Source organism: Eptesicus fuscus, chromosome 1 (assembly GCF_027574615.1).
Source record: "Eptesicus fuscus isolate TK198812 chromosome 1, DD_ASM_mEF_20220401, whole genome shotgun sequence".
Classification (NCBI taxonomy): Eukaryota; Metazoa; Chordata; class Mammalia; order Chiroptera; family Vespertilionidae; genus Eptesicus; species Eptesicus fuscus.
The window spans coordinates 21,046,831-21,061,614 of record NC_072473.1 but is presented as its reverse complement, the minus strand read 5'-3'; the positions used below and the strand labels follow the sequence as shown (position 1 = coordinate 21,061,614).

Sequence of the window (14,784 nt, the reverse complement as noted above, 5' to 3'; positions counted from 1 at the left end):
ACAAACTACCTACTTCATTCACCATTCCTGATGGTTGGACTTTTGCGAAGCACATTCTGTCTTGTTGTCTCTATTTTTTTACCTGCCCACAACACATATTTGACCATTTGCAACCTGGCTTCCATCTTGAGCACTCTACTAAAGCTTCATTCTTAGAGGTCCCACTAAAGACCTAATTTCTATGTACAATGGTCTGTTCTCATTCTCAACCTCCATGATCTTTTTCTAATTTTTTTACACTACTGACCAAGCCTCCCTCTTAAATATCTCTACTCTGGATTTCCACATAAATGAATAACTACATTGTAATTTTTTTCCTGAATACTCTCTCTTTATCTTACTTCTAAACATCTCCACTACCTGTATATTCTTTTCTTGGTAGTATCATCTCTTCCTATTTTTTCAAAAAAATCACTTCTAAACCAGGAAAATGTAAAATCTCTACTTCTGTACTAAACTCATTCTACATTTCCATATTAAACTCATTCCACATTTCCAAATATGTGCAATATATAGCCTACCAGTATCACAAACATTTCACAAACGTAAATTCTTCTACTTGGACCCATTCCTTACTTTGGCTAAGCTTAACTACTGGGCGTAGGTAACTAAATTCCATACTTCCTGTATTTTGTCCCTCTGGGATGCCATGCACAGCCACCTGCCACTCTCCTCTCTGTCCCCAGCCTTCTTAGTCCTTGCCCTTCTAATGAGTATACTGTAGTGGTCTTCTCCATGGCCTCTTTGCCTCTAGTGTCTCCTCACTTTGACCTAGGACTGCCATATTATTAAACAAACAGCTCTAGTCATCTCTGAATACCTTCAGTCATCACAAACCTTCAAAAACTCCCATTGCTGCCTGACCAGCATGGCTCAGTGGTTGAGCATTGACCTATGAACCAGGAGGTCAGGGTTTGATTCCCGGTCAGGGCACATGCCTGGGTTGCGGGCTTGATCCCATGTGAGGCGTGCAGCAGACCATAAATAATTCTCTCTCATCATTGATGTTTCTATCTCTCTCTGCCTTTCCCTTCCTCTTTGAAGTCAATAAAAATATTTTTTAAAAAAGAAATGTCCCATTGCCTATCAAGAAAAATGTCCTCGCCGAAACTGGTTTGGCTCAGTGGATAGAGCGTCAGTCTGCAGACTGGAAGGTCCCAGGTTCGATTCCGGTCAAGGACATGTACATTGGTTGCGGGCACGTCCCCCGGTGGGGGTGTGCAGGAGGCAGCTGGTCGATGTTTCTCTCTCATCGATGTTTCTAGCTCTCTATCCCTCTCCCTTCCTCTCTGGGAAAAATCAATAAAATATATTTTTAAAAAAAGAAGAAAAAAAAAAAAGAAAAATGTCCTCAGGCTCTTTCCACCATCTTGGAGCCAGTGGAGGCTGCTGGGAACAGGACTTCTATAAGGACAAATATGTGTGAAAGATTGTGGCCCAAGGCCATTTATTTTTCTGGCCATAAGCGGAGTCTCCAGAACCAGAGGGAGCACACAGATCTTCTTAAAATTGAAGGTGTTTATACTTGAGATGAAACTAAATTCTATGTAGGCAAGAGATGTGCTTATGTGTACTAAGCAAAGAACAACAGAGCGACTACTGGTGGCAAAGTGCACAAAATCCGAGTCATCAGGGGAAAGGTAATTTGTGCTCATGGAAACAAAGGCATGGTTCAGGCCAAATTCTGAAGCAACCTTCCTGCTAAGGCCACTGGACACAGAATCCGTGTGATGCTGTACCCCTCAAGGATTTAAACTTACTGAAAAGTAAATAATTAAAATGGATGTGTTCTCTTGTTTAAAAAAAAGGAAGAAAAAACTCCTCAGTCTGGAATTTAGGGCTTCCCAACCTGATCGTGGCCTTATTTCCCACCACTTCCCAACCTGAATGGTCTCTATAGTCTCTAAACAAAGTCTTCCATTTCCCCATTTTGCATTTTGTTCAGTGTTCCATGCACCTGCCAATATCACCCATTCCTCAAAACATCTTATTGATAGATCCAGAGATGTAGAAGATGGAACAGACTGGTATCTTAGAGGGAAAGGAGGGGGGCGGGAGTTTGGGGGACGGGGGGGGGGGAAGAGATAAACCAAAGAACTTGTATGCTTATATGCATAACCCATGGACACAGACAATAGAGTGGTGAAGGCCTGCGGTGGACTAGCAAGGGTCAATGGGGGGGAAATGGGGACATGTGTAATACTGTCAACAATAAAGATTTTTAAAAAGATAGATGGCCCCATCAAGAACAAAAAAATAAAAACATCTTATTGATAACATAATCTTTTGTGAGTTTTCTCTCCTCCCTTTGGAACGCAACAGCCGTACTTCCAAGTTTCTTACGCACTGAAGTTCTCATTTACAATATGATTAACTGTATATTTGCATTCTTCCTCCCCAGGAAGAGAAATATTTATTGGGTACTATGTTAAGTACTTGACAAAGGGAGATAGCATCTGATTTACTAGCATTAGTGTGCCTGTCACAGAGGAAAGAAGGGGTGGGGGGGGGAGGAGAAGAGCCCAGGTTTCTATCATTTTTCTTGACTCCTGATTCAGCTGCCTGAAACCCAGAATTCAAAGAATATGTTTCCAGACCCATGCTGATCAAGCTCTCTTGTTCATGGCAACCTCAGGATATCATGCATGACCTGCAAAGAATTTTCATTATCTCCCCCCGCCCAAAAGAACTCTAACACTCTCACATGAGGACTGCTGACCCGATAGACAACAAGAACATTTCATCTAAAATGTTCAACATTCCATTAGTCACAAAAGACGAACTTAATCACTGAAGTTAAACATTGCCGGGAGATTTAGGAAATTCTCAAGAAAAGAACAATTAAGTATAGATAGTCTCTGGCCAGACCTATGGAAATCTTTATGACACAAGGGACAATAAAGTAGAGGGTTAAGAGCCTGGCAAAGTCAAATCAGATGGATCTGGGTGCAATGATCGCTTCTGTCACTTATTAGCTTAACCTCTCAGAACATCTGTTTCCTCATCCTACAGTGGGAGTAATCTTATTACTCTTAGATATGAGGCTTGTTGGACTCTATGTGTGTGAGTAGTAAGGAGTTGAGATTAGGAGAAAAATGCACCAGATCTCTACTTCTATCATTCCTTCTGCCTCTTGTCAAAGGGGAAGCTCCGGATAATGGAGAGAACGCAGTGCCAGAAGAATAGCATTGCAAGTTCCACAGAAATATGACTTTCTGGTTATAGTGAGAAAGTCGAGGGCAGGAATAATGTTGAAAATTGTAGTTTAAAACATGGCTCTTCCTCGCCTCTGCTCAGACATCCCTGCCAACCTCTCCAAAAGAGGCATGAATACTGTAAACCAAAATTTAGTTTCTGGATTGGAAAAGGTATTGGAATTTATAAATTAAGGTCTTCACAAGCCTCGCCAGTGTGTTTATATAAGGCATAGTATATTTTCTTTGAAGGAGATAAAGAAAAACAAATGGCCCTCAGTGGATAGAGTGTCAACCTGCGGGAAGGGTCCTGGATTCAATTCTGGCTAAGGGCAAGTACCTCGGTTGCAACCAATCAATGTGTTTCTCTCACATCGATATTTCTCTCTGTCTTTCCCTCTCTCTCCCACTCTCTCTGAAAATCGGTGGAAAAATATCTTTGGGTGAGGATTAAAAAAAAAAAAGAAAATCAATTTACATATTCCTATTGGAACTCTTAAGCTATTTTTTAAAATATATTTTATTGGTTTTTTACAGAGAGGAAGGGAGAGTTAGAAACATCGATGAGAGAGAAACATCGATGAGAGAGAACCATCGATCAGCTGCCTCCTGCACACCCCCCTACTGGGGATGTGCCCGCAACCAGGGTACGTGCCCTTGACCGGAATTGAACCTGGGACCTTTCAGTCCGCAGGCTGACGCTCTATCCACTGAGCCAAACCAGCTAGGGCGGAACTCTTAAGCTATTGATGAACATCAGAAGCTTTTCCTCATTCAAAGCACCAAAGGGAAAAACAAAACACCATTGGTTCTCAGGTCTGTCTCTTACTCACGTATTTTTGGCTTGTCCATCTCGGAAACACATTTGTCCCACCAATGCAGCAGACTGGTCCCCCAAACACTGAAAGTGTAAATGACAATAAAGGACACTAAGACAATATCATTAATTTCCTTTTTAGAAGAGCCATAGAATTTATCTTTCCTTTTTTATTTATCCAGGTATGAACCTATTTATGCTTTTTTGCATTGCCTCCAGTTGGCCATTTTCTCATGCGTTGATACCCCTATGAGACAATAGGTATGGGAAGGGACTGGAAGAATTAATTTATTCAAAAGATTCTTGACCCACACGAGAACAAGAATTAGCTGATTTTGCTGCTCTTACTTCATTCCCACAGTTTAGGAAGGGGCAGATAGATTAAGATATAACAGGAAAGCCTTAACAAGGAAGGGGTGAGGGTGGGAAGGCAGCAGGGAGATGTTAGGCGGTGAAACTTACCCCAGATATTGGCACACCTTCCAAGGCCCCAGCTTTCTATTAAAAATTTAAAAACGGATTATGAGTAATCACAAACTGTTGGCTCTACTAACATAACTGCAATGGGAATGAACATGAACAGTGACATGCCAGAGCATGTGGGGCAGACAAGACAAAGCAAGTGTTTCAACTACATGAGTGGTTCAGAGATAGACATGAGACATATTCCTAAAATGACAAGAAGAGACATAGCATTGGAGAATGGACATGAAGCATTGGACTGGGACTCAGGAGACGTGGGCTCTACTCCTGGCTAGTAAGTATTAAGCCATTGAGCAGGCAGCTGAAACTTCTCTGTACCTCGATTTATTTATCTACAAAATGGGGCCTGGGCTACATGAACAATGAAATCCATTAGCTCTTTGCTATTATCGCCATTACTAAGAAAAGACTAATGCATTCTTTTAAATGAACATATAAATAGCTATGAAACCAGCACTGAACTTATTTATTTTGGAAGGCTGCATTTTACCAACTATTCTTCCTACTCAAACAGCTCTTAAAATAAGTAACAACAGTGTTCAGGTATTGGGTACTACTTGTTCATAGCCAACATCATTCTTTAAGTTTAGATAAGCAAGAGATAATTTATATCTTGAGCAGTGGTTTTTATTTTGATCAATCATAGCCAGCATTCCAGGAATAAAAACAAGATTTAAATGGCTGACGCACTAACACAAAGCAATCTGTACTAGTATTAAGGAATTAAGGGAAAAGAATGTGTTCCCTGAGGTAGGTGTGATGTACTAGGAAGTGTACCAAACAAAAGCTTGGACTCACCCCTCAGTCTGCCACTTGTGGGCCAGTTTCCTGGCCTCTGGGGAGCCTTGGGCCCCCTATCTATTAGAGTGAGGGTCCGAACAGAAGCCACTTCACATGGCTCTGATGATAAGGAAATAATAGCATAATACGTGGAAACCCTCTACAACAAGCATGTCAATCTCGCGGCCTACAGGCCACATGCGGCCCACAACAATATTTTTGCGGCCCAGCCAATATAATGGTATGTAAGTGTTTTAATAAAATTTCATAACTTAATTTTTACAATATCCTGTTATACATAATTATTAATAACGAACTACAATGTTCGCTAATGACTGATGACTATAATCGTGTTGCATTCATTTCCCTTACACACAGGCGCATCATTTCTCTCCACTAACAAAGCAGCAAATATTTTAGCAGCCGATTGCCACATCATCAGTCTTGTATTGACTTGTTTGGTGTGCACAACAGGAAATATTTTGCTTTCGGAGAACAAGAAAAATAGGTTTATTTGCATCACACTTACTAATTTGTGCAGTTATTCAGTGTCTGGTAAATTAATGTTCAAGAAAAAATATTAATTTTTATTAAAATGTTCTATTATTTTATGTTAACGATTAGTCATTTATTTCAGCCCTTTGTATTCAGCATGTCTCTATTTAAATAAACCTACGTTTCTATGAAAATGGAAGTTGTGTTTTTTTTTTGTGGGCCACATAAACTTAAACCTTGTTTATTTAGCTTTTGAGTTTGACATGCTTGCTTTACAGAATAGAAAACATCCTCAGATAGTGGATATTCTAGTTCTCCCCTGCTTTCCTATTAATTTAAGACCTGCTATTTTTATTTACTGAAGCTGGATATTAAGTGAAGGGTAAAATCCATAAAAGGCTAAAAGTGAACCAGTAGGAAACCTAGAGGCAGTATATCTTAATATATTTAAATTGTAAAAGAAGCTTTTGCTTATACTATTGCTTATATTATTATCAAACTACCAGCAGGATCTACTATGTGAGGTCAGGCAGAGAAAGAGTTCCTTTTTCTTCGCAAGGAGGGGTTTCTGGAAGATTCCTGGGAACATCCTCTGGTGAAGCATGCAGAAAAAGCGACAGTGCATTTCCAACTAACTGGTCTGAAAGGTCGGACAAGGTAGATGTTTAGGACATTTAAAAGCCACATCTAATTTACCTATTATGCTAAAGCCAAAGCACATCACAACTGTACTTTGTAACGGGGGCCATCAGAATTTCTTATGCCAGGAAACTACCCATGTCTTTTATTTTGAAACATTACTCTCAGTCTTATGGAAAACTTAAACAAGGTTGAAATTTTTAAAAAGCCTAAAGCTTGACTAGAGCTTATAATAATTTGAAGAGTCATGAGTCTAGATAACTGTTTAGTAAATGGACTTCCGCTTGTTTAAAACTAAATGGAAGTGCACTGTATCTTTTCCGAATGAATGGGTAGAATAATTGGTGGGAAACCTACTCACCAGGCTATGAGAGATTTTCTATAGTCAGCAAGGGGGAAAAAGGGGGACAGAAGCATAATATTTTAAATGCAAGAGAAAACTAGGCCAGTTAAACGTTTGTTTTTTTTCCAACCATCCTCTGAAACGGTTTCTCAAGAGTAATTTTTTTCCCCACTGACTCAAGTCACTTTGTAGACAGCTATAAAAGCATCAAAGCATTTTTACTATAGATAAGCAGTGACTAACCCTTAAAAAAATGCATGTTGGCCCGACCTGCATGGCTCAGTGGTTGAGCATCGACCTATGAATCAGGAGGTCACCAGTTCAATTTCTGGTCAGGCCATATGCCCGGGTTGCGGCTCGATCCCCAGTGTGGGGCATGCAGGAGGCAGCCGATCAATGATTCTCTCACCATTGATGTTTCTATTGCTCTCTCCCTCTCTGAAACCAATAAAAATATATTTTAAAAAACTGCATATTGCTGTAAAAGGCTTTATTATGAATGAAACATTTAAGAATTCTTGCTCAAGCTTTATCCAGAGCACTTAGTATTCAACTTAATTATTATTGAAACTAAAAAAAAAAGTTTCTAATATTTGCCATGTCTATTTTTTGCAATTTTTCTTAGATGTATTCTTAATTTTTAGCATAAATTCCATATTTTTGTGTCCAAACATCAGTTTGAATCCTCCTAGAGCTTTTCATCCTTGATGTGTAATCGGAGATACTCAATGATGCTAAGCAAATTTTTTTGCTGAAACTACTTTTTCTCTGAGTTTCAATGAAAGCAACAGCAAAAATGTCCATTATGGAACAGTTTAATTAGCCATCACATATCAGAAACAGACTCTTTGCTTTCAGTTTCTTTGCTGAAGTTTTGCTCAGTCTGACAAAGAATGTAATCTAAAACATGTTTGGCCATTAAAAGAGATTGTATATCAACTATATTTAAATAAAAAATAAATTTAAAAAGAAGAGATTCAAGAGAAAAAAAGAACACCACTAAAATGTGAAGAGACCTTCCTATAAATTAAAAGCAGATACCACAGCTACTAAACAGCTATTTGGATTAAAAGAATAAAATAGATCAAATATTCCCATGCCACCCTCTGTAGTTAGACTATCCCAGTAAATACTTCAAAAGTATAATACTCAAAGAAAAGCCAATTCAAGTTTATAAAATATAAAAAAATTGGTAAGGAATCGATGATTTTTAAGTTATAAAACCATTTAAATACTAAAATTTTAAGTTACATACGACCAATGTTCAGAGAGAAGTCACAACCCTCAAACTATCAAATGTTACACAATTGACTTTTAAATTCAGAATAGAAAGTTTTGAATATGGAAATTTATATTTACCATTAAGCCATAGATTTCAGAAGAACTCCGGACATTTGGAAGAATTTTCATTGGAATTTCAAAAAATCTGAAAGAATAAAAACAACAACAATAAGATAAGGTTGGGTATTTAACACTGTTTTAAATAAATATCTGGAAACATTTCTATGCACTTAAAGGTAAAAATGTAAGTAACAATTAGTAAATGGATGTATTTGATTATAAAATTAAATAGTAACAAATAAACCAGCAGAACATAGTTGCATGACTAGATATTTAACATTCTAATTTCATCCAAGCCATTTAATAAAAAATAAAAAGCACACAGAAACCAAAGTACTGTTATAAAAGAACCTAATTTTCCTTGGAGAATAATCAAGGCAATTATTTAATTTGGCATGTTTATTGCACATCCAACAATAGTCTCTCTTAAAAGACTACACAACAAGTCTATGTTGCATGTTGTACTAGAAATACCAACATTGAAAGTTTAGTGCTCCATTGATGTCGGAAAATAATAAGATTTAGTTTATAAATAGGTAACATATTTGGAAAACTGTTCTTAGGGGAAAACACAACTCACTCGCAGAGCTCTTTATCCCATTCCAAAGAATGAATGTTGAAAAGCATCGTCCTACTTGCATTTGTTACATCTGTACAGTGGACGCCTCCATTGGTTCCTCCTGTCAGACACTAGACAGAATAAAAAGGACATGTTAAATCTGTACTTATCTGCAATTTAATGTACATTTTGTTAAGAGCCATAATCAGCAGCAGAGCATATAAAGCAGAATGACACATTTTAATTACTTAATGTTCTAGTTTTCAGCAATGTCCAATAGAAATATAATGTGAGCTACATTTGTAATTTAAATTATTCTAGTAGCTACACTTAAAAAGCATAAGAAGCAGGTGAAATTAATTTTCATACTACATATTTTATTTAACCCAATATACCCAAATATCCTTTCAACATAAAAAAATTATTACTGAGACATTGTACCCTTTTATTTTTATTTATTTTACTAGAGGCCCGATGCACAAAATTTGTGCAAGGGTAGGCCTTTCTTCCCCCAGCTGCTGGCACCAACTTCCCTCCGGCACCCAGGACCTGGGCTTCCCTCCGGCCACCAGCAGGCACGTGGGGCCCGGGCTTCCCTCGCAGCCCCAGCTTCGTCTGGAAGGTCGTCTGGTCTAATTAGCATATTACGCTTTTATTATTATAGATTTTTTATTTTTTTAAATATATTTTTATTGATTTCATCATAGAGGAAGAGAAAGGGAGAGAAACATCAATAATGAGAGAGAATCACTGATTGGCTGCCTCCTTACAGAATCAAGCTCAAAACCCAGGCATGTGCCCAGACCGGGAATTGAAACGGGACCTCCTGGTTTATAGGTAGATGCTCAACCACTGAGCCACACCATCTGGGCACATTTTACCCTTTTTTTGATATTAACTCTTTGAAATCCAATGTGTATTTTACACTCACAGCACATCTCAATTCAGACTAGCCACATTTCAGGGCAAGGGGCTACCATATTAGCACAGTACTAGTTAACTGATAAATAAAAAATCAGTTTTGTCTTCATCCTTTTATCTTTGGAAAATGCAGTGTCTTATTAAATCTGGCAAAGTGAAATACATTGAAATGTCTGCCTCTTCAGGATCTGACTAAACCCTGTGCTGCTGCTATTCTTTTTGGTTTGTTTTGGAACAATTCTCATCGGGCTATGCTTGCGCTGATACAAGCACATTATCTTGAAAGTTTTAAACTCTAATGTTAATACCCTTGGCCCAGAGTGGAAAGCACTGATGCTTTATTATTATTTTTTAATTCTTAAAAATGATTTTAAATGTTTATTATCATTATTAATGCTGCTTTATTTTATGTGGAAGCAATGAGGTAAGAAAGGAATAATAGGCTCTAGCCAGTTTGGCTGGCTCAGGACGGAAGGGCCTCTGGTTTGATTGAGGTTGCAGGCTTGATCCCTGGCCCTGGTGGGGGCACATTCGGGAAGCAATCAATTGATGTGTCTCTCCCCCTGCTTTCCACTCTAACTAAAAAGTAATAGAAAAGTGTCCTCGAGTGAGGATTAACAAAAAAAAAAAAAAGGAGAAAGAAAGGCATAAAAGTGGAGAAAGACATCATGGTAGGGGATATGCTTCCTTGAGTCCCCTGCAGTTCACAGTTCGCAAATTGTGCCTTACTCTGCTTCCAGGCCATTGTCAAACTGTCAGAACTATTTCAACTGTGAATGACACGTGTGAAAACTGCTGACCATGAGCACAAAGCATATCCTGCTAACATGGTGTGTGTGTGTGTGTGTGTGTGTGTGTGTGTGTGTGTGTGTGTGTGTGTGTAAAGTGATCTTTCGAACAGTTTAGTGGTTTTCAAGACCAGCTGTGAGGATCTGGCTAGTATGAATAAGGACAATATTCCCTTGAAGCTCCCTGAATGTTGAAAAATACTGAAGTGGCCCTAGCTGGTTTGGCTCAGTAGTTGGAACATCGACCCTTGGATTTAAGGGTCCCGGGTTCCATTCCAGCCAAGAGCACGTACCACGGTTGCAGGTTCTATCCCTAGCCCCAATCGGGTGGCGTGTGGGAGATGTTTCTCTCTCTCTCTCTGTCTCTCCCCCTCCCTTCCACTCTGTCTAAAAATCAATGTGGGGGCCCTAACCGATTTGGCTCAGTGGATAGAGCGTCGGCCTGCGGACTGAAGGGTGCCAGGTTTGATTCCGGTCAAGGGCATGTACCTTGGTTGCGGGCACATCCCCAGTAGGGGGTGTGCAGAAGGCAGCTAATCGATGTTTCTCTCTCATCGATGTTTTTAACTCTCTGTCCCTCTCCCTTCCTCTCTGTAAAAAATCAATAAAATATATTTAAAAATAAAATAAAATATAAAAAAATAAAAATCAATGGGGGGAAAATATCCTCGGGTGAGGATAAAAAAAAAATACTGAATTTTTATTTATTTATTTTTGTTAATCCTTACCCGGGGATATTTTTCCATTGACTTTTAGGGAGAGTGGAAGAGAGAGGGGAAGACAGAGAGAAACACATCGATTGGTTGCCTCCTGCACGAGCCCTGACCAGGTCCCGGACTGGGGAGTAGCTTGCAACCAAGGTATGTGCCCTTGACTGGAATCGAACCCAGGACCCTTCAGTCCCCAGGCCAATGCTCTATACACTGTGCCAAACTGGCTAGGGAATACTGAAGTATTTACAAGTAAAGTTGTATGTCTTGGATTTGCTTTACAATTATTTTACAATTATCTGTGGGGGGAAAGAATATGTGAATATAGTTGAAACAAGACTGGCCATAGCTGGCTCACTGCTGTAGAGGTTTGTTATACTATTCCTTCTACTTTGGGGTATATTTGAAAATACTTATAATAATAAAAATAAGAGAGAACAAGAGAGAGAGAGATCATGTACTTTAAAGATATATCTGGAAAATGTTTGAAATGTTAGCTTCTATTTATCCATGTTGAGCTTAGGCAAAAAGATTATGTATCAGAAATTTCCACTATGATTTTTCATATTACCACTTAATTAAATACAAGACAGACAGCTGTGTAATGTTGAAAACAAATGATAAAAGTAGCCTAGGCGTTTTATTACGTTAAGTAATTATTTCTTCTAAGAAGTGCCGAGTGAAAAACTTTATAATAGACAAGACAAAAAGGCTACCTAAATTACTGATTACTAATTACCTAAATCACTTATTCTAAAGATAACAGATGAGATGTTTGGGTAATCACCCTCCATTTTACTGATATAAAGCAAGAAGGGGAAGAAAGATGAAGTAGGCAAAAATGCCTCTCAAAGGAAGGCTGAAATGCTCTGCTATTTCTTCAGTGACTTTTCTGAATAAAAGTTGCCAACAGAAAAGTTTGAACTCTTAATAGAAAACAGAAAGTAGGCAAGGCAGTTTAAAAAAGTGTCTTTAAATTTTTTTCCATAGTTGCATCTACTGAAACATACCCAAATGAGCCATGAATCAATAGTCCCAAAAAGAGCTCTATCTTCTTCAACAGCCCTTTGAACTTTTTTCACGTTGTCAAGAAGCCAACGAACTTTCACGGCACTGAAGTAAGTGCTAAGTGGAAGGCCTGTCTTGGACTAAAAAGAATTGCAAATTAAATTCATAACAGTTTAAAATAAAACAAAATACCAAACCAAAAACCCCCACAAATCACAAAATATTCAGTTGCCCTAAATAGGCAACTCCATGCATGGTATTATGGATAAAAATACTCTATCTCTTGGTGCAGGAAAGCATACTCATGAACAAAGATCAGTGATACGTTTGCAGTTCAAAGAGTATCCACGTAGCAAGGTAAAGAGAAAATGAAATAACACAACACCCTGTAATCTAGACTTCTGTGATGATTTAGTCCAAAGCTTTGCTTTTTATTTTATATTCCATGAAAGTGATATTAAACTATCGATAATTATAGGGTACTGTATATCAAATTATAAACTGATGACCAAAAACAGAAAAATTTGTTCTAAAACACAGGACTTCTTCACATTATGTTGATGTGTAGAAAATTTGTATATTATAAATATATATTTACAGGCATTCATATTCAAATAATATAGTATAAAATTAGTGGAGAATAAAGTATAGCTCAAAGACACACAGATTAAAGCAAAACAGAGCTGCTCTCTGTAAGAAAGTAATTGCCTAGATTAGCGAATAAATTAAACAAAGGGAAGGTGAATCGAATAAAGGTTAAAGTGTAATAATAAAACAGGCATGGCTTATTAATCTTGAGAATGGATCAGGTCCAACTTTTATTTTTGTTTCCATATTAAATACCAAATTTTTATTAGTGGTTAAGAAAATACACACATCAAAATAATGCCAACTATCTTTTCCCTCCCTATCCCAGTCTCCTCATTTATCACCTAACTACAAAAAGTGATATTTTTCCCTTCTTATCTCCTATGGATATGTTTGGTAAGGAAATTCAAACCAAAGGATTTAATACTTTAATGCAACCTGTAAGTTAAGAGTCTTAACTTAGGGCTTCTAGCTTCGCTAGAAAAAAAAAATAGATAAATGATCAAACATAATGAAAGGAAATAATTTATGGGATTATTCTCCCACAAAACTAATAGTGAGGTACTATGCATTATCTCATTTTCGTGACTTAGGTAGAAAGTGTAAAAATTGCCTAAAATAGCATTAGAGAAGAACATGAATCCCCGGGAGCACAATGTAGCTAGATATAAGGGTGAAGATTGGATAGGGTGAGAAAGAGAACAAAATAGAAAATAAGGGTATACTCAGGAGTAGCCAGAAGTTATTTGGGTGGGTGGGGGCAGGGAATGGTTGTTAAACTACTGTAATTAATAGGATTTTAAAAAACTTTTATTTTTATTGTTGACACTATTACAGATATCACCATTCCCCCAGTCTTTGCCCACCTCCACCCAACTTTCCCTCACCCCCCTTTCCCTCTGGCCATCACGACACTGGTCTGTGTCTATGGGCTATGCATATGTTCGTTCTCTAATCCCTTCATCTTCTTTTATCCAATCCCCCCTCCCCTCTGAGAGCTGTCAATCTGTTCCATGCATCCTGTAATTAATAGAATTAGAACATCAGTTTCAAAACCAAGAACCACAAGTTGTCATAAGGAAAAATATAAAAGGGATAAATAAAAAACAGAACTTCCTTTTGAATACTAGGGGAATTTGGTCTTGACCTTGCTAAGAAAATTGCCTGTTTCAAAAATTCTCTCTCCCTTCATTCACCTGAGGAGAGATCAACGTAAGGACTGAAAACCAGGCAATTTTTTATTAGCCATATGCATATGAAGAGTGGAAGTGTTCAATAAAGAAGTCAATAACCCAACTGGTGTGGCTCAGTGGTTGAGATATGACCCATGAACCAAGAGGTCACCGGTTTGATTCCCCGCCAGGGCACATGCCTGGGTTTTGGGCTTAATCCCCAATAAGGGGTGTGAAGGAGGCAGCCAATCGATGTTTCTATTCCTCTCCCTTCCTCTCTCTCTAAAAATCAATTACAAGATATATTTAAAAATATTTAGTTAAAAAAAAAGGTCAATAAAATGGCCCTGGCCAGAGTGGCTCAGTTGAGTGGAGCTTTGTCCAGTACACCAAAAGGTGTCGGGTTCGTTCTTTCTCACATAGAAGTTTCTCTCTCTGCTCTCCCTCCCTTAAAATCAATAAAATGATCTTCTACTTTCTCTCTCTGAATCCAGATGCCTAAACAATCAAAAATGCCCAGAACTTTCTTTGATGGATAGTAGAAAACAAGAGGGATGGATTTCAAAGGCAGGGTTCAATTACAGGAAGCACCCCCTGGGTAATATGGCTTAAATCACAGGGGTACTTTACAATCCCCTCCAGCCAACCAATCTTGGAATATTATTCCTCCAATCAATCACAGGGCAAGGAAGACAGAAATGACTTGATTTGTCCTCAATTATCTGCAGAGCAATACTCTATAAATTGTATCAAATAACTATTGTGCAGTAAGATATAAGGCCCAAGTAGTCCTTCTGGTGAAATATCTCATTTTTAAATGAGCATTCTTATAGTATACTTTTGAAGAGATCTCTTACCTTGATAAAGTTATTTCCTGGAATTCTTTTACTAAGGTTCTCAACGGTAGACTGGGTTCTTAGATCAAGCCAAACTATAGATAAAAAAA

General features: G+C 38.1%; 1 protein-coding gene and 1 pseudogene across 5 annotated transcripts in view; one reads left to right on the top strand and one right to left on the bottom strand.

Annotated features, from left to right (window-relative positions):
- GK (glycerol kinase) overlaps positions 1–14,784 on the bottom strand; it is a 69,854-nt gene that overhangs the window by 23,689 nt on the left and 31,381 nt on the right. For 4 of the 5 annotated variants that reach the window (XM_028130677.2, XM_054720852.1, XM_054720851.1 and 1 more), the window contains exons 5-11: positions 14,696–14,769; positions 12,081–12,218; positions 8,673–8,782; positions 8,111–8,177; positions 6,770–6,787; positions 4,474–4,509; positions 4,028–4,095 (exon numbers count right to left, since the gene is read on the bottom strand). In XM_028130677.2, coding sequence (XP_027986478.1) covers positions 4,028–4,095; positions 4,474–4,509; positions 6,770–6,787; positions 8,111–8,177; positions 8,673–8,782; positions 12,081–12,218; positions 14,696–14,769 — 511 coding nt within the window. The remainder of the gene's footprint in view (positions 1–4,027; positions 4,096–4,473; positions 4,510–6,769; positions 6,788–8,110; positions 8,178–8,672; positions 8,783–12,080; positions 12,219–14,695; positions 14,770–14,784) is intronic. The other variant, XM_008155199.3, reaches the window with a different exon arrangement.
- On the top strand, positions 1,377–1,754 carry LOC103298418 (60S ribosomal protein L35a-like; annotated as a pseudogene).